Raw genomic sequence first — 20,392 nt, 5'->3', positions numbered from 1 at the left:
TATATTCATTTGCTTATTGATTTCAATGTTGTTATTACAACGCTGTCATCAGTAATTTGGTCCGGCAGTTGCCCGGGCAACTGCGCCTCAGCTCAACGCGCGCCTCTGCAGTGCATGCTGGGATACCGTCCTATCATGGCGGAAGAGTTCGCTGGCTAACGTCGTCAGTGCGCGATTGTTCACTTTAGCACGTTTTCGAAACTACGACTCGTGGCACTTGATCACAATCTTCTCTCTTGGCCGGTCCTCTAAACACAGACAAGGTAAATATGCTTCAGTAAACTCAACAAATGGACCGATCGGCTATGTTAAAACAAAAGCGGACTTGGCGTTCGCTTGTTAAATAACTATGAGCATGCTAAGCATTCCAGCTACGCTAGCTTTTCGGGCTCCTAGTAAATGGAGGCCGCAATCATCTAACATTCTGTTTATTTCTATATTTTCGCCACGTAAATTTTGCAAAATTCAATTGGCACTGCTTTTGTTTTGAGAAAATTTCATCTGTGCACTTTCAGTTTATCCCACGGCAGTGTGACCTCCGGTAATTTTTGAATGAATGTTAAAGCAAGCTTCCGGCCACGCAGGGCCGCTGGCTATGAAGAACTTGTGGACTGAGTTGCTTAAGTCATCCATGATACACGTCTCGTTTTGTAGATCCACTCTGTCCAAAGTGTATACATGTTACCACTCTTTACCAAGCATGTGTAGGCCGTTACGTCTCAGCAATGTGGCGTATTAAGCTTCAAAACAACATGGATGACCGGTGGCGCGGCAACGTTGACTTATGGCCATTCATGTGCACCCATCTTCATTCTAATCGGGGGGCAGCAGTAAATGGACAATTTGCATGTTGATTCAATCAGTCAAGTTGTAGAGAATGTCTACAGTTATTGCTATTCGAAAAGCCTGTATTTGACATAGATTTTTCCAAACATTTTCATAATAGTGTGCTGGTTTTTCCTTAGTGTTTTGTGAGAGAAGCCGTCTCACATCAAGAGGAACGTCTTAAGTACCAGCAAAAGATCAAATGGAGTGTGCGGTGGACATTCCTGCTGGTGAGTGATGCCTAGGGGACAAAAAGGACCTGACAAGTTTCTTGCATTTTTTCCTAAGTTGACATAGTCGTACAATTTTGGTGACGTGAAATTCTGGCTGTCATTTCCAGGCGAGGATGAGACTACAGAAAAAGATGGCGTGAACTGCAAGGAAGGGATTGAAACACCTCAAAAGAAAAACAAGAAACATAAAAAGCACAAGAACAAGAAGAAGAAAAAGAAGAAGAAGGGTGAAAAAGACAGCAGTTCGGACTCTGAGTCCGAGGCAGAGGCAGCTTCTCTAAAACCTGTTCGTACCACGAGATCCAGGTCAATCAAATTTATATTTACTGTCATACATGAGGGCATGCCATGTGTAGTGGAGAGAAAAAATTAAATTGCAGAATTGTGACCTCCTTTTCTCTTGCTTTCACAGTGCAAGGTTGGCGGCAAAAGCCGGAGATTCCGCCGGGCAGAATGAAGAGATGAAAACAGGTAGGACTCTTGCGAGGGTGATGTTTTTTTATTCTTTTTTTTTTAATCCTGATTGGATTTCTCTTATGTCAAATAAATTATAAGAGAAATAGAATTTAAAAAAGCTGTATAATTGTCTTGTCAGATTGTGTGGACAAGGAGGGAGATGCAAAATCTAAAAAACACAAAAGACACGCTGCTAAGAAGAAGAAAAAGAAGAAGAAGAAGGATGAAAAGAAAGCCCAATCTCGCTCATCGTCTGATAGCAGCTCTGGTTCAGGCTCGGAATCTGAAACGGATGGGCGTGCAGGGGCAGGAGATGGCAAATCCTCTTCAGCGGTAGCATCTAGCCAGCATGAGCCAGTGTCCAAGATCTCAACAGTAAACAACAAAGGGGATGAGAACCTTTTCCCCAGTCTGCCGAAACCGGAACAACCTGAAGAGAAGAACGAGGTTCCACATGATATGGATGTTTCGCAAAGTGCAGAGAAGAAGACAAGTGATAGTGAGAAGAATACGAGTGAAAATGAAAAGAACAGTGATAGTGAGAAGAAGACTTGTGAGATGACAAATGATAATCAGGCCAATGGAACGGAAGATGTTCTCATATCCCCACCGCCACACTCAGATGGGGTAACAAATACAGGAACAGTTCAGGTTAAAGAAGAAGCCAGTCTAGAAGACTCTAGTTTCAGTCATGCCCATGAACTTCCTGACATTATTCCTAAACAGGAGGCAAACACTCCTCGAGATGAGCCATTAGAGAAAGACGAATCCAGTGTAAAGCAGCAGACAACAGTGAAAGAGTGTGAGTCACCAAAATCAGGGTCTCCGCTCCCCGTTATGGGCCCACATATTAAGCGGTCTGACTCGAGGCATAGTCGCTCACCGTCATCGAGTCCTCCCAAGCGGCAAAATGATGAACAAACAATAGTGACGCTAGAACAGCCACCCAAAGATCATTCGAGATCAGCCTCAAAGGACAAGAAATCTCCCAGTACCCGAAAAAATCGCCAGCTCTCGCGTTCAATCTCTCGCTCTCCATCTCCTAAAACTAGGAGGAAGTCTGTCTCCCCACGCTCCAAGTCCCCCAAGAGAGCTCGCCGTCGTTCGAGGTCTAATTCTAGGTCGCATTCACCCAGAAGGAAGTCGTTGAGGTCCCCGCGAAAGTCCAAGTCGCCAAAACGTCGGAGGAGCTCGCTGTCCGTGTCGCCGAGGCGACACAGAAGTCCCATAGCTACAAGAAGAAGATCTTCGAGGTCGCCAAAACGCAGGTTACACTCTTTGTCTCGGTCTCCGAGGAGAGGTCGGAGATCAAAGTCCCGCTCACGCGGACGCTTAAGGCGCTCCCGAACCCGCTCTCCGAGACGCGGTGGCGCCAGCGGCAGGCGATCCCGCTCCCGGTCTTTTGGCAGGGTGCGTCGCTCTAGATCCAGACGCCTCAGCCGCCGATCCAGGTCGCGTTCTCTGGCAAGGCGGACGGGTGGCCGACGCTCAAGGAGTCGTTCCATGTCACGACACAGGAGGTCACCGCTCCCCAGAGCGCGGCGCTCACGCTCCAGATCGATCCGCAGGAGCAGGCGGAGCCGCTCGCGCACCCCGGTCTCCTACAAACGTCAACGACGCTCTCGAACGAGGAGTCCCCGAAAACGGACCAAATCCCGAACTCCTAATTACCGCTGGCGCTCCAAAACCAGGTCTCCGCTCCGAAGGCGCTCTCGATCCCCTGGCAGGAGAAAGCGGTCTCCGCCGAGGTCTAGCAAACGCTCGAAATCCCGCTCGTTGCCTAGAAGGCGCAGGTCGAAGTCACGTTCGCTACTGTTGAGCAGAAAGAAGTCCAAATCGCCAAGGAGCCATGTTAGAAGGTCAAAGTCAAAATCTGTCTCTGTTGGCTTGCGCAGATCCAAGTCCAGAACCCCGTCTGTGTCAAGTGATAGGCCATCTGATAGGTCGTCCCGTGCCAGATCTGCATCACCCCCTCTTCAGAAGATGATTTTTCCTAATGCTGAGCAAGTATCCCTAGAAACGGCAGTTGCGGAAGCCGAGCCCACTTCTTCAGCAGGTGAATGTACTTTTATTTAGCAAAATCTGTTACAGATAAATGTGCACAAATGAAAGATGTTATGCATTTTAATCCCTTGTCTTCATTGCAGGTGATTGGCAATCTGTGACCTCACTGGTTGCTTGCAGTTCTTCAGCTGGTGAGGTGCAGGATCGGCCTAAGGTCCCTAATGCTGTCCCTGTTGAAGAAGATGGAAAAAAAAGTGAGGAAGCCAGCAAATGCCATGATCAGGAGGTTTCCTGGACCACATCTAGTGCCCAGGATCCTGCCCCTGGCCTCCGAGAACCTGCCTCTGTCCCCCAAATACCCGCTTCTCTCCCCCAAGTACCCGCCTGTCTCCCCCAAGTACCCGCCTGTCTCCCCCAAGTACCCGCCTCTATCCCCCAGGTACCCACCTCTCTCCCCCAAGTACCTGTCGCTCTCCCCCAAGTACCCGCTCCTGTCCCGCAAAGGCCCAGCCCTGTCCCCCAGGCGCCCGCCTCTGTCGGCCGGGCACCCGCCTCTGTCGCCCGGGCACCCGCCTCTGTCTCCCGAGCACCCGCCTCATTCCCCCGGTCACCTGCCTCTTTACCCATGGGACCCGCCTCTTTCCTCTTGGGACCCGCCTCTTTCCTCCTTGGATCCACCCCTTTCCTCCAGGGATCCACCTCTTTCCTCCAGGGCCCTGCCTCTTTCCCCAAGGTGCCCGTGTTTGTGCCCCAGGTGTCCGCGTCTGTCCCCCAGGTGCCCGCGTCTGTCCCCCAGGTGCCCGCGTCTGTCCCCCAGGTGCCCGCGTCTGTCCCCAAGGTGCCCGCCTCTTTCCCCAAGGTGCCCGTGTTTGTGCCCCAGGTGTCCGCGTCTGTCCCCCGGGTGCCCGCGTCTGTCCCCCAGGTGCCCGCGTCTGTCCCCCAGGTGCCCGCGTCTGTCCCCCAGGTGCCCTCATCTGTCCCCCAGGTGCCCTCGTCTGTCCCCCAGGTGCCAGCGTCTGTCCCCCAGGTGCCCGCGTCTGTCCCCCAGGTGCCCGCGTCTGTCCCCCAGGTGCCCGCGTCTGTCCCCCAGGTGCCCGCGTCTGTCCCCGAGGTGCCCGCGTCTGTCCCCCAGGTGCCCGCGTCTGTCCCCCAGGTGCCCGCGTCTGTCCCCCAGGTGCCCGCGTCTGTCCCCCAGGTGCCCGCGTCTGTCCCCCAGGTGCCCGCGTCTGTCCCCCAGGTGCCCGCGTCTGTCCCCCAGGTGCCCGCGTCTGTCCCCCAGGTGCCCACGTCTGTCCCCCTGGTACCCGCATCTGTCCCCCAGGTGCCCGCATCTGTCCCCCAGGCACTGGTGCCTGACCACAAGGAGCGCGTCTTTGGGCCGCAAGAACCCAGGCCTGACCCCAAGGAGCCCATCTTTGGACCCCAAGAACCCACGCCTGACCCCAAGGAGCCCGTCTTTGGACCCCAAGAACCCATGCCTGACCCCAAGGAGCCTGTCTTTGGACCACAAGAACCCATGACTGACCACAAGGAGCCCATCTTTGGGCCCCAAGAACCCGCACCTGGCCCTAAGGACCCCATCTTTGGGCCACAAGAACCCACGCCTGACATCAAGGAGCCCATCTTTGGGCCACAAGAACCCGCGCCTGGCCCCAAGGAGCCCGTCATTGGGCCCCAAGATCCCAAGTCTGGCCCCAAGGATGCTGTCTTTGGGCCCCTGGGGTCTGTGTTTGGGCCCCTGGGGCCTGCGTTTGGGCCCCTGGAGCCTGCGTTTGGGCCCCTGAAGCCTGCGTTTGGGCCCCAGGAGCCTGCGTTTGGGCCCCAGGAGCCCGCTTTTGGGCCCCAGGAGCCCGCTTTTGGGCCCCAGGAGCCCGCTTTTGGGCCCCAGGTGCCCGCGTTTGGGCCCCTGGAGCCCATCTTTGGTCCCCAGGAGCCTCCCATTAGTTACCGAGAATCTGACACTGGCCACCCAGATGGTTCTGGATGTTCAGAGGCATCAGCTGAAGATGTCGAAAGTGCTGATTTGCCCTGCCTTTCTGCAGATGCTCACCATGAGGGTCTTCTCAAGAATTTCTCCACCAATCTTACTGGCGAAGAACTTTCATCCTCACCCACACGTCACAGGGAGCCCTCCCGCTCACCATCGCCACAAAAGAGGTATGTTCTTTTAGTAGGCCAAGGTCACTTCTGCTAGCGCAGTGGATATTATCAATATTTATTTAAAGCAGAGCTCAGAGAAAAATTCTAACTTAATCTATAATTGACATGAAAAGGTCCATTGATGATTTTCATTGTTTTCTTCAGGTCAAAGTCCCCAGGGAGGAAGAGAGAATCAGCGTCACCGTCAGAAAAAAAGAAGCGGCGGTCCAAATCGCGAAGTCCCAGCCGACGCAAAAAATCCAGCCCGTCTCGGTCGGCCACACGACGCAAGCGATCCCGTTCCAAGTCTCGAACCAAGGTGCGTCGATCCAAGTCGCGCTCCCCGGCTCGCAAGAGACGTTCCCGCACGCCCAATGCCCGGATGAGGAAAAGATCCAAGTCCGCGGACAGGAACAAGCGTTCCCGGAGTCGATCCGCCACCCGCAGGAAAAGGTCTCGCTCAGTAGAAAGGGGAAGGCGCTCCAGATCTCGTTCCTCCGAACGAAGACGCAGGTCGAGGTCCAGAGGTCGAGGGAAACGCCCTGTGTTTCGCAGTCGTTCCTTCGATCGAAGGGACCGGTGGAAGAGGGAGCCCAGCCACTCTCCCGTTCTGATACTCCGCAAACAGCGGCGCTCGGGCTCCAGGACGAGGCGCAGTGCCAGCAAGTCGCCCCCAAGGCTCACGGACCTGGGTATCATTTTTTTACTCTTGTAAGTCTTACTCTTATTACGGGAGAATGGCTCATATGAGGTTGGTTTTGTCTTCTTTTTCAGATAAGGACCAGTTACTGGAGATCGCCAAGGCCAACGCTGCTGCCATGTGTGCCAAAGCGGGGGTGCCCATACCCGAGAGTTTGAGGCCAAAAGCCATCCTCCAGCTCCCCCTGCCCACCCCGTCTCCTGGCCCCCTCTCTCTCCCACTGCCCTTACCCCTCCCCATGGGCATGGGGATGCCAAATATGCCCAACATGGGTCCAATGGGCTTGCCCGGCATTCCGGGTATGCCCAACATGTCCAACATCACCATGAGCGCCGCCATGGCGAGTATGACGGCGGCCACCATGACGGCCGCCTTGACCAACATGGGTGCCCTGGCGGCAATGCCTCCCCTCGCCCCCCTTCCTTCCATCACCAACAAACCCCCTCCGAGTCTGGCGCCGCCGACGCCATCCCTGAATCTGGACCACATTGAGGAAGCGAAAAGGAAGGTCACGCAGCAGGCTAACATCCACACTATCAAGGAGCTGACGGAGGTAAGAGATGCGAGGGATGGGCCGGCCGGCACGTGAAGCATCGGAGCAGCTCTCGATTGTTTTTCCTTTTCCCCCCCTAGAAATGTAAGATGATCGCCAATAGCAAGGAGGAGATGGCCGTAGCTGAACCTCATGTCTCTGATGATGAATTCTAAACTTTTCAAGCCCTGAAGGTAAAGACTCCCAACTTAAATTCTAACTTTTCAGACCAGGTTTTCATTGTTTTGTTTTTTTTTCACATTGCCTTGAATAAAATGTTTCCTTTTTTGCAGGAACTCACTGACTAGATGTTAAACAAACTCCACAGAGAGACATTTTTCCCCTTTTCAGGATCCACACAGGAACATCTAACTAAAAAGGATTTTTTCAGGAGAATATTGCCACTGTAGTTCCGTTGGGAAGTCGCGTGAGTGACGTGGCCGAGGCTCACATAAAAGAAGAGCGTCGCAGATGCTTTCGACTCTCGTTCTCGTTGTTCCTGTTTTTTTGTGACCGGCCGGGTGACACTCGAAAAACTGGACACGTTGACTTTTTGTGTGCACGATTGTAAGAATGTAATGCGAGTTGTGCGTGGGTGAATGTACATAGTGATTTTCAAAAACATCCCCTTCAGTGTTGCTGCTCATGGACGCAGGCACTGTTGGAAAGACTGAAACCAAACTTACTAGTGGCGCTTTTTGTGTTCTGTTTTTTGTAAAAGCTTAGTTTGTCTCAACTTGTTTTTACTTCTACGGCTCTCCTTAAGGATTTTGTTAAGTGAACACAGCTTCCCTGTTCTGCTGTACTCCTTAGTTTTCTTGTTGCATTTTTTTAAACATTGTTTTAGTTCCTTATTCTGTGTGATTGTCATGAGTTTGGGTAACGTCGGGTTGTGAAAATATTTGGATGATCGAAAGAAGCAGGTTATTAGACGCAGCAACATCACCGTGCCACGTAACACATTGAAATTCAATTAGTTCTGCCCTAGTTGTGTTTATCTTTTTAAAGTGGCGGCTAAATTTAACTGGGGAGAGGCACCCGCATATGAAATTATTCCTTTTGCAAGCCATGGGATTGCTCATTTGGTTTGGTAGTAGTTTGGAAAAGCTTACGATGAAGCTATTTGTCATTTCAACGGGTGGGTCAGACAATCGCTTCTTGTTTTTGACAGTCTATTAATGTCATCAGTAATTGTAGTGAGAATTGATTATGCTGAAGGCTGATTTTTTTTCTCCCCTTATACCTCTTTATTGTCATTTTAACTGCTTCTCTACCCAACACCTGGAATCCCCCCAAGTGATCTTTAGCCATTTTAAAGATGAGGAGAATAAAAGTAAAAAGCATTTTAGGATTTTTGGGGGGGGGGGGGGGGGGGCTGGGTGCTCATTTGAATATGAAATTGCTTGCTCTGTATATAAATGTGATAATTATTAAAAACATCAATGATCTGTACACGTGCTTGTGTGGTATTATCAACATGTCACTGCACTTTTTTTTAATGCAGCTTTAGTTACAAAAAAAACGTACAGTATTTTTTACTATATTTTTCACTTTGAAATTTTTTGATTTACTACTTGCAATTTTTCTTATTAATCCATCCAGTCTTTATTTTTTAGCAAACAATAGTCTGGATTTCCACATATCCATACTGTCTTCTGGCGGTCAAGTGCAACAGTTGCAGGATGGTATTTAAAGGAGCATTATACAAGAATGATGCGACAAGGCTTGCAAATGGGTGAGTAATAAGAATACTTTTCTTCATCCTTCCCCATATTTAGAGCATGTATGTAAACTTTTGACCACAACTGTACATGTGTATGTATATATACATGTATATGATTGACCAGGTAGTTGATTTACATCTGTCACTGATGCTTCTATAGAATCCTAGAACCGACAGCTGTTTTCAAAGCATTACATATACTCATTATTTGATTTATTCATTTTAATTTGTCAGGGTTTTTAACAAACTTTTTGACTTTTCAGGGCCTTAAAGCCATCCTGCCCATTCTGGGAGTTGGTCATCTGGAATTAGATTAGAATCAAAACCATCTTGCTTTTTCCAGATTTTATGGATGAATGTACTTTTGTTTTGCTGAGAAAGCAAAGTGTGTCACCCCTGTCTTTGACCATCCCACCAGACTGTCGCAGGTCATCGTCTTGAGACTGTCTGAGGCCTCCCATCCCCCTTTTACCTGCTCGTATACCAAAGCTAGCCAGACTTATACAGAAATAATACTAAATTACTTTTAAACACAAAAACTGGAAGACATTCGTTCATTGACAACGAAATAGATGAGATCTCTCCGGCGGTCGGTGGCTGTGAGTGAATAACTTTCCACCTGAGAATTACCGAAAGGACCACTTCTGTGGGGGGGTAGTGACAGTATTCGACGGGATAGCCAGCCTGGACTGCGTCTCTTTTGCATGCATTCATATGTGGATTGCAACTTGGACACTGAGCTTCGGATGAATCATTGGCATTGGCAGATCAATGGCTGACGGTCGATAGACGCCTGAGTGCTCTGCAACGACCACTCTGTTGTGCAGCCAGGAAAAGGAGGTCACGCACACTCATTCCTTCTTCGTCCTCCTTGCGCATTTCGCTTTCCCATCAACTGCCCAGCCATTCACACGGGCACAAATGCACATACTCGTCGTACACACGCTGTCGCTTCTCTTTCTCTCTACAATTTTAGACGGGCTAATGAAGACAACGGCGGCGAAAAAATAGAGAAGAAACCAGAAATGAGCTCTCACAGTAAGAAAGAATACAGTGTGGGAAAAGGAAATACGTAGACTCCCGTGCTGGGAGATTTTACTGAGAAGGGATTTGTTCTGTAGAATTTTAGGTTACTGGTTTGACAATTGTCAGTATTTTTCTGGTGGTTTTAGTTTTTTGCAGATTATATTTTTGGTATTTCATACAAATTCTTCAAAGACGAGCATTCTTCGGCTGGATTTTCTTACTTTGGTTTATGCTCACTTTGGTAAAAACACTTTGCAATTGTTCATTTCATCCCCCAAAAATTATTTTGATTTGCAAAAGAAAATTTGAAGAAGAAAAAAAGCCACCATAAATGATCTGGGGCCATTCAGCACACCAAAATTATATATATATATATTTTTTTTTTTCAACGCATTAATGTTGACAAGTAGTAATAACAGATGGTGGGTTAGCTATAGAGAATAAAAACTGACTATAATTTTGCAATTGGTGTGTTAATATTGGAATTCATCTGCATAAATGTCTAACTCAACAGAATAGATTGCTTTTCATTGTTTTATATATTTTGTCATTGCTCCCTATCCCATTTCCCCCCCAACTCAGTTGGATTTGATTTAGTTATTAAATGTGTATGCAATAATCACTAATCATAGCGTGGACTTATTTCTTCATAAATATCCCTTCAATTTTGAAAATCAGAACCAAATATTGACTAGTTAACATGAAATTCCTCTTGTTTTTTTTTCAGATAAAAACATGAAGTATTCTGCTGCCATTGACGGCAACAGTTGTCCAATCCATTATAACTGCTCGGCAATGGCAGCTAAAGAATGAAGTGTGATGTTGGCTCTCTTACCTAAAGTCTATTTCTCCACGTCTTAAAAAAATGTGCCACAATCATAAAAAGATAAGTATTTTTTCTTTATTTAACTATGATTATAGCTCGACTTGTATATATTTACTTATTTACACATGGACAAGTCTAAAAATAATTGATGTTTTCATTTATTTATTTTTTTAACCTTCCTAACTCCTTCAAAAGGAATTTTCAAAGATGGCGTATTATACCAATATCTCAATGAAAGAGTACCATTTTCACACATGTTCCACTTTGTAAGCAATTTGTGATGGTTTCAGGCAATGGTAAATATCCGCACTCCAACCCGTGAAGAATCTAATGGTAGTGCAGTCTCTGATAATAATAGCATGTGCAGTGGTGTGGCTAGAGGAGTGTGACTTGCTCGCTGGTGGGTCGCCTGGCTGCGCGCGTGCACAGCAATTGATTCATTTATGAGGCTAAAAGGAATTTTGTGGGTCAGATATCATACGCCTCGTGTGTGGAATCATTGTGTTCTCTCCCTTTTTTCCCCTCCCCGTGTGTGCGAGAGAAAGACAGCCGCAGGAATGTGTACGTTAGTTCCAGTCCATTGCATGATAATAGGAGTTGAGGTACTGTGACCTGGTGTTGTATATTACAAGAATAAAAGGTCAGAGCTGGAAGGAATGGTGTTGCCTTAGTGCCATTGACAGACGGGAGTGGACGTCCAATCCATTTTGATAGAGATGACCTGAAGCAATCAGTCGTCGCCAGCCCCTCTCAGTCAAAATAGATTGCACATCTGTTGCCGTCAATGGCAAACACATGGTTGAAATGAACTAATATATCCAATGGGAGTGATGTCAAGAAGTATTTTGAAGAAAGCAGTGATAATTATCTGTAATTCACTGATTGACATTTTTAATCGCAACTAATTGCTTTAAAACTGCCTCAATTGGAGGTTATCTTCATTTGTGACTTAATAGTACATGTTGTTTTTTTCAAATGACATAAAATATGCAGTAGTCTTGCTAGCAAGAGATTTAAAAAAAAAAGAATTAACCATTGCCAATGATATGTTTTTACTAATCTCATTTATTTTATTTTAATTTAATTGCACATAAGTATTGCTTTAAAGTGCACCTCAACTGGAGATCATTCTCGTTTGAATGACTTAAGATATATTTAGTATTTGTACCCTCTAGAGATTCTTAAAAAGAAAATTACCTAGTGATAAGGATCTATAATTAAGGAATGTCGTTAACATTGTTTTTAATCACGCCTATAATTTGAAAGACATTTCCATTTGAATGACTCAATATATACAGTAGATATGCTGTCAAGACATTTAAATAAAGAAATTAACTCCTGATAGGGTTCTGTGATAAATGAACTTAGTTGATGTCATGTTTAATCTCACCTAAAAATAACATAGATTTTCGTGGCGTGTGTTGGTCTCAACCCAGAAAAGTCATGGTTTTTGCCAAGTGTGTGCATTTAAATCATTTTACCATTTACTCTCTATAAATCAAAAAACAAAAAAATATTTTGCAATAGACAGACGAAGAAAAAATCCACTTTTCCTGTACATTTCACTTTGCTGAGTCAATTATTTGAAAAGAGAGAGAGAGAAAAAGCTTTGTTTTACAAAAGACACCCAACAATGGAAGTTCATCTCTGTCATTCTAAATCTATTCAACATTAACACCCATTCATTTTGTATTGGGCTTTTGTCAATGGAACTGATGTACAGACAGATACATTCACATAGAGTTGAAATTTGAATAGCAAAGTGCAAATCTGCAGTCTTTCCACCAAAATGGAGCCCTAAAGTGTTTGTACGAGGCACAGATGTTCCACTCTATTATCGCTCCCTGACTCACATTGAAGAACAGGTCACAGTGACCTAACTTGTAAGGTCATGACACAACAAGATGTTTGTACCTGTGGGAGGGAGTGTGTATGGCTGCCACTTCACATTCAGCTCAGGGCTTTTGCCCAAGTGCATTGTGAACATCACACTAGTACGGACATGTTTGCCAGTGCCATTATTTGCACCAAAACAGGTGTTCTCGGCTCTGAATCACAGTCTTTTATTGTGGGGGATGAAGAGGAATACTCAACAGGGTTTTACTCTCTCCCACCTGTATGGTTGGAATCAAATATTGAAAGCTTCAGCACGCCGATTAAACATTCATACTTGCTACGAGGCATTAAGGTGCTCAGATGGGTTCATGGTGTGGCCTCTCTTACTGAGTAAGACATGGCAGCTTCTATTCCTGGCACCAAACACTACTGGCGTTTTCATTTCCACTCCAATCTTTGCAGCTGAATCATTTGTCCCGTTTATTTATCCAGAAGTTCCAAATTCAAGTATTTCCGGGTGTTTATCGATAGTATTCACTCATTTCATCATATCCCTAATGTTCATGCTAGGCCAATTGGTATAGGTGTGAGCTGGGGTAGGCTCCAGCACCCCCATGACCCATGTGAACATAAGCCATTCAGAAGATGCATGATTTCCCTACTGCAGTTTAAAATGGTAATATTTTAAAAGATCCTTGAAATTATCCTATAAAAGTGCATAATTACTTGAAATCTCCAGGCAGACAATTTTTTTTGGTATAAAAACCAAATAGGTATACGGATACTGGTACTTAAACATGGACAAAAGTCATCAAAAAAAAAAGATTCCACAGTTTGTTGTTTATATGGTATTTAACAATTGTACAGGATTAGTGCGTATCGTCAAATTTCCAATGAATCTAGAAAGGGAATACACATCCGTTAATACAAAAGATTTATTTTTTAAATTCAATTGCCTTTCTGATGTATATTAAAACAGACAGCCTTTGAATCCGGTCATATTCTGGAGAAAAATAAATATTACTCTTTTCATTTCTTTTCTATACTGTATTTCTGAGCTTCAGGTTGTGTCTGAATACAACATGGATGTACTCGCCCACCACTCTTTTCGCAGTTAGTTTACCAAACGACTACACAATAATCCCATATGGTCTCACAGTATGAAAATTCACAGTGACAAGGTCGATGTTCCAACAAGCCTGGATGTAGCCTCAGCCTGGTCAAAAGTAGAGTTGGAAAGCCGCCACTTTTCCCCCCCCCCCCTTCACCATTGACATCCGATCCAATTGGACTGGGAGAACTGGCAGCGATCATGAGCTGCCAGCTTGCACCCAGTTCAAACCAACCGGACTCCTATCCAAGGCAGTCTTTGGGTTGAAAACCCAGGCCTCTATTTTCATATATGTAGCGTCTCACGTCTCCATTGTTAACCGTGTAAAAGAGATTTATGGCCAAAGGTAGCGAGCGCCGACAAAACAACCTCTGCTGTTTTTCCCCTGAATGGATATGGCAGCTGGTAAATCTACTGCAGGCACAATGCCTTTCCCATTTGCGGGCAAAATGCCCTCCGCTTCCCCCACTGCCACCGCTGCCCCCCAGCTGGAAAATCCCCGTGCGCTCTTCGTCCTGTGTGTTTCACTTGTCAGTCGGCGCAGTGTTGTGACTGTGGCTGAGCTGCTCCTTGAGGAAGGCACTCAATCCATTCCACTTTGTCAAATCAGTCCAAAATGCATGCACTATTGTGACTATTTGTTCCCCCCGCCATTGGTGTTCTCAAAGGGTCAGGACGTTTAGAGCCTACAGCTTTTGTGTAAGTCTATCATCGTCGCTAGAACTAAAAGGCCTGATTATATAATGGCCGTATTTATTCATCACATTGATAGAACGCAATATTATGCAGGCATTTCAATGCAATCGTTCTCAAAGGAACGGTATGCAGATAGATTTCTTATGACCTAAACCATTTCATCCATAAGTGTTTTTTTTTGTGTGTGCTTTTTTAGAACACTTTATTGGGCATTTGTTTAACACATTAGCTTGCTTGGATGTAATCAGTAGTTCAATCCATTTTGTCTGGAAAGGCCAAATCTTCATTTATTCATGTATGGGACGTCTAGTGCCGTCAATGGTACTGAAATCGTTGATTTGAATTGAATTGAATAGAACTGAATGCTTTTATTGTCATCATACAAGTAAAATGACATTTAAAAGTTTCACAATGTAGTGCACAAATAACAACAACAAACAGACAAATAATTAATCAATAAATAAGAAAGAAAGAAATAAGTACTAGTCCAAGTGAGATCAGCAGAGTGGAGCAGCCTTGTTCTGTCTGTAATCCAGGATCAGATTCATGGTTTTGGAGATGTTCAGCGCCAACTAACTGAATCTATGGACAAGCAACAAACACATTGATAATCCATATATAGTCATGATAAATAAACAATCAATGCATAGTATTAGATAAATAAGTGGTCAGTGGAATAAGTGAAATTAGATATTGATCTACATTGGCAGGCAATGATTTAAATACTATGGAAGAAAATTTCACTTTATGGTGTTACTCTGAACCTTAAATGGTTTATATATTTCAGATGTAACTCTCCTTAATTTCATCTATCTATATATATTTTATATATATTGTTAGGGAGTGGTTTTGTTGTGTTTTATTTTGGATTTCTTTTTTAATGATTTCTCCCCGCCCCTCTGTGACATGTCATTGTGATTGCCCATTCAGTTCACCTGCAATTTCCCCGCCCCCGGTGTGACTCATGCTTGCTGCTTCTTGTGTGACCCAGGTGTTTCTGATTGTTAGGTCAACCCTGGTCTGTCCATTCCAAAGTTGTGTGTTTGGCTGTGCATGTCGGATCATCTGCATTTGTCAAGATCATCGCCATCTCCTGTCATCTACATCATCAGGTTTGGTGCTGTTATTTTAATTTTTTTGCAGAGACTTGCCATAGTCATTAGGTTTTTTTTGTTGGTGCTGTTTGACTTGCAAAATAAGATTCTTTATGAACAGTATGGATGAACTAAAGCATGCTTGATAGGCAGAACATCAGTTTGGTATGCTTTGAGTTTAAAGCCTTTTCAAAGGAAAAAAAAACCCTCCCAAGAATGCAATATGATGTTATATTTCTGGTCTTTAGATTTCTCATGCCCCAACTGCACCAGTGAAGTCCTTTTGAAAATGGCAAAAGTAAAGCAATTACCTTTCAATGTGACAAAACTGATAGAAGTCTAGAGCACAATGTTGGTGCACTGCGACCAAAATGATGTGACTAATCTTGGTCTAGCCATTTGTGTGTCTTAATTCCAGGCAATTTTTGAGAACTCAATAACTGCCATTGACAGAAATGGACGTCTCATCCATATTTGAATGGGAGGGTGGCAGTGACATTACATTCCCACTTGAAAAAAAAGCTACTTGATTGGACATCTTATCCAAAGAAGTCAAAGTCATTATAGTTATTGAAGGTGCAATTTTAATTTCATTTTACCTTGAGAAATATGCATGTAATCAGTAAATTTCATGTGCTTGAAAGACGGTGATAAGCGTCTGATTCTTCTTGTATGCAAATGCAAAGTGGAATGTTTTTCATTTAGGCAAATTGCTTGTAGATTAAGTGTAGTGACATGCCAAAGATTTTTCAGATTCAACATTTCATAAAACTGGGTATCCAATTTTCTTCAATTTAAAGCAATTATTATCGTTTAACTCTTGATTCTGGTCTTCGAAACTCACCAAAAAGCTCACTCTATAATTTTATTCTTCTTCTTCTAATTCTCTTCCAATCTCACCCAATAGAACATTCCATTTTTTTTTTAAATTCTGCACTCACACTTTATTCAAGAAGACTGCTACGGAATAAATTTGTTGGTACGTTGGTAGTGAATATGAAGTGATGAGAAAAGCAAGTTTTTTTTGCTTTTTTGAATACAAACTACAAAAATAGATGCTCAATCCATCTGAATTTGGGAGGACCTTAGTAGCAGCCAATGAGTTAAAATGAGCTATTATATACAACATGTATACTGTCAAAAAAAAGAAATCCCTACAAATATTGTAGTGACTAATTACTCATTTTTAATCAAACCTTGCCCTTTGCTAGATGTAGTAATCTTTACTTAATTGGGTTAATATAATCAGTGGTAGTGCTGTCAAGTGGGGGAATAAATATGAACACATTTTCTTGTATCATTTCCCTAATTTTAAATCTCACCCAAAAATTTTAAAAAGACTCCTCAGCTGGAGGTAGTATTCATTTAAAAATAATACTTAGTGGTAGTACTGTGAACATTTTTGACATTTTAAAACAAAAAGAATCACCTGAATTAATCTAGTCTTAATTTCGTGAACTGGGCCCTCAACTAGAAGTAACTTTAATTTAATGGACTTAATCAATAGTGTTAGTGCTATCAGGCGATTTATGAATTAAAAAAATTAATGTGTAGTTAATTGATAGAATTATTGTCATCTAAATGTCCAGCCTTCCCATTTTTAATTGAACCGAATTGTTATATACACACTAAAAGTTACCTTAATTTGCGATGCTTTGTCATTTAATTTGTGACTGCCATCCACGTTGTTAGAGATTTTGGAAAACAAAAACAATAACAGTTGCTGCTGCAAAGTCGTCATCACGAACCTAATGGGGAAAGAAAGCCTTATGTGAAGTGAACTTTGAAAACTAAAGCAAGCCTGAGTCGCAGCCAGCTGACGGGCTGCTGTGGCCATTCAATTATTCCCCGTATGGATTAAGTCACAAACCACCTAACAGACCTGAAATACGCTTGGCACTCTGTTGTTATGCATGCACACACCGAGTGCTTGAAATAGGAGGAAGAGAGGAAATAATGAAATGTCCTTTCTGTGTCATTTGCAGTACCTTCTTTTATCCGTTAGTCTTTCAATTTCTTTGTCTCTTTTTCAATTGTCTGTCTTTAAAGGTATGTGGTAGCGAGCATGACTAAAGATCCCAGTTGCAAAATCTGTTATTTTGAGCCCAAAGATTGACGGTCACTCGGTAAAGTTGTACATCTGATCAATTTTGCATGGTAGCTGTTACTAATTCATGTAGCAGAAGGCCAAACTGTCCATTTCTTTTTCGATGTCTTACAATGTCGGGGAACCAGAGAGGGGAAAAACCTCCGTGTTAGAAAATGTGGACACCTTGCGTGAATAAAATATGAAAATCTCTAATTTAAGAGTAAGTTTCAAAGTGCTATTTACTACTTACTGGTTTTGTGGTTAAATTGAGTGGATTTTGACTACAATTATGTTTCAATGCCATTGACAGTTCCCAGAAAATTGCTTAAAAGTAGACTTTAGTAGAAAGTTTAAAATGTTAAAACTAATTTAAAAAATATGTTCTTCTTTTTAAATGTAAAGAAATTCATTTTATATTTTATCTCACCCTCCAGATTCCTGAAAAGGCTTATTAATTGTAATTAAAAAAGTCAAATTACCAAATAGTAAGACTAATGAAACAAATAGTCATTAAAAATATATAAACATGATGGATGTCTCAATTTACGGCGATAGGCGTCCAATCCATTTGCACCAGAATGGCTGACAGCGATCACCGCTGGTTGGAATGGCCGTCTATCGGCGGAAATAGCAGGCAAAGCGTTAAAAAAGATTTGGTGCGGCATGCTTTGCCCATCTCCATTTGGATGCAGAGTCCAATCCATCAGACATGCTCGTTGCCAAGTAATCTTTATTTGCTGTAACGGCTGCTTGAACAAGCATGCGGAGAAGATCCCATTCCTCCTTTTTATTTTCTCCAATAAGACTGGGCTTTCTCCGTGTTCTCCCAGCCTCCAGGTGCTGACAATCGATACTCCTCCTCCTCCTCCTCACTGGCCTAATAGCCCTTTAGCTTCAAGTGTGATCACAACACATGCACGCAAAGCACATCTAAAATGGCATGTAAACAATTTTGCGCCTAACAAACTTCCCTGTCGCTAGCCCTCGCTCACCTCCCCTAATTGCTTTTCTTCACGCCCTTCACACCCCTCCATTAAGTCTCCATCTCCTTTCTCCCCTATGAGTCATTCCTCTCTTCTTCTACAACCACGGCATGCGTTCCATACTTATCTCTCCCCATTTTGGAATTTGTATTCCCCTTTCTTGTTCCTATCTCACGCGTGCCTCTGTCCCATTGCTCCTTGGCTCTCGCATTTGCCTGTCCTTTACTTTCCAATCTCGTGTGTCCTCTCCTCCCCCATTGATGTTGTAAGAAATACCAATAAGCACTGCTGCTGTTTACTGGAGTGTGTGTGTGTGTATATACGTGCTCCCAAAGCTCCGACCTCTATGTGTGGAGGCTGTTTGCGCCACGACATCATAGGCTCTTGCAACCTGCATAGCTGCAGCAACTGCAAGAGAAATGATGAGCAACTGAACTCCATGACTCCATTTTTAGAGATAGGAATCAACAGGAAGAGGTGTTGTTGGGGAAAAGAAAAAAAAGTTACGGAAGGCAGTGATAAGCTGGGTCGCTACATTTGCATTTGTTCACAGATGCAGTGGATGGTGTTGGAGCTGTGTCAAAAATATTCACAATAACACCAGGCCCCCAGAGTTAAAGAGAGAGAAGTTAATCCCTTCCCATAGAAATTGACATCAGGTGAAGTTATTCTTGTACTAGAAAACAGTATATATAGCATTCCAAGGCATTATATTACGACAAATATCATTTCAAACTGTAGTATAGAGGACTATTACCCATTTAAAATAAGAATAAAGTTAAATTCTGGCTACTGGTTAGTTTGGATTTGTTAAGAAAGAGGCCATTTGGACAAGATTGATCTGGCAGATACGCCATGGTACTATTTAGGACACTTGCAGTACAAATTATTGCCGTCCTCTTATTCGAATTCCACCCCATGATAAATGCAGCAAGCCTGCCAAGTCTAAAGCGATTGGAGGTCTATCCCTGTCAATGACAGCTAATGAGTTAAAATACATTTTTAGAAAACTGTAGATTTTTTTGGGGGGGGTGTATCCGCATTGAATAATTATCGCTGATACGGCAGAATCTCCCCAGCCAATCTAAACGTACGCTTAAGAAGCCGCAACTCACCAGCCCGGAGCACATTGGTGTCCTCTTTGTTTTGTTTCCATTACAAACCATTCAATAACAATTAGAGCTGATTTAATGTTTCTCTATGGTTGAGGTAGCGTTTACGATGAAGGCAAAATTCACCATTTCCAAACACACTGTGTGCAATATCTTTTATAATCTGGTTGATCTGCAACTAGGTTTATATTAAAGACCCCTTACAAATGTTGACTATTCAGTAATATCCGATGTATTGAAATGTTAATTCAAGTTTCAAGTTATGCACGGGACGTCATAACGCAAGACAATATGGCCGAAATAGAGATAAACAGATAAAACGCTGAACAAATTTGATTTTAACGTCTATGAATGAAATTAAAGAAGAAGAAAAAATATTTTAGAAATGAGCAATCCAGCAGAAAATCCTCTCGATCCATCAATCATCTCAGAAATACCATGATTTTTCTTAAGATTTCTTCTTTGAAGTAACACATTTGTACTCTGTATTAAGTCCATAAATATGGAAGAGTGCGGCTTATACATGGACGCGACTAATATGCGAGAAAATATGGTAATTCATGTATATTGTATTATATTGCTTTATATTGTTATACATATGCCCATATACATGATATTTTTACACTTTCTATTTATAAATTGTAATAATTCTCAATTGGATGCCTATCGTCGTCACTAGAGGCCAAATAAGTTTTTTTAGTTGTTTTTTTGTCCCCACTTTGTTGGAAATTTCTGAATGTTGACAAACCCATTGGTGAAGTATTTTCGCAAACCAAAGCGAATGGATGTGGTTGCCATCCAATTCCTTTGATAAGTAAGATGAAAATAGTGGGAAAGTGTCGTTGGTCTAGTGAAGCGCGGTCAGGAGAAAAAGAAGCTCCCTGACAATTCCTGTTGCAGGTTGACTGAAATTTAATTGGCTTGCTCATGACTTAAATAAGATCTTGTGTCAGGAAGGTTTGCAGGAAATTGAGAGAGCCTTTTTTTTCTTCCTTCAAAGTGCACAT

The 20,392-nt window shown here is 43.6% G+C and overlaps 2 protein-coding genes across 2 annotated transcripts in view; both read left to right on the top strand.

The window, feature by feature from the left end:
- Window positions 1-97: 97 nt before the first annotated feature.
- sona (SON DNA and RNA binding protein a) lies at window positions 98-8,239 on the top strand. Its single transcript, XM_077728113.1, has 10 exons — window positions 98-263; window positions 966-1,055; window positions 1,166-1,364; window positions 1,471-1,529; window positions 1,654-3,570; window positions 3,662-5,675; window positions 5,823-6,349; window positions 6,432-6,910; window positions 6,991-7,083; window positions 7,183-8,239. Exons 2-9 carry the CDS (start codon window positions 1,028-1,030, stop codon window positions 7,063-7,065), a joined length of 5,298 nt encoding a protein of 1,765 aa, XP_077584239.1. The 5' UTR covers window positions 98-263; window positions 966-1,027; the 3' UTR covers window positions 7,066-7,083; window positions 7,183-8,239.
- Window positions 8,240-15,070: 6,831 nt separating this feature from the next.
- The window catches only part of LOC144204559 (neuroligin-4, X-linked-like), a 32,885-nt gene continuing 27,563 nt past the window's right edge, over window positions 15,071-20,392 (top strand). The window contains exon 1 of the mRNA XM_077728611.1: window positions 15,071-15,219. The gene's annotated coding sequence lies outside the window, so the exon portion shown is untranslated. The remainder of the gene's footprint in view (window positions 15,220-20,392) is intronic.

The sequence above is a fragment of the Stigmatopora nigra genome, chromosome 11 (assembly GCF_051989575.1).
Source record: "Stigmatopora nigra isolate UIUO_SnigA chromosome 11, RoL_Snig_1.1, whole genome shotgun sequence".
Lineage (NCBI taxonomy): Eukaryota > Metazoa > Chordata > Actinopteri > Syngnathiformes > Syngnathidae > Stigmatopora > Stigmatopora nigra.
This window is presented reverse-complemented; position numbering and strand designations above follow the sequence as displayed.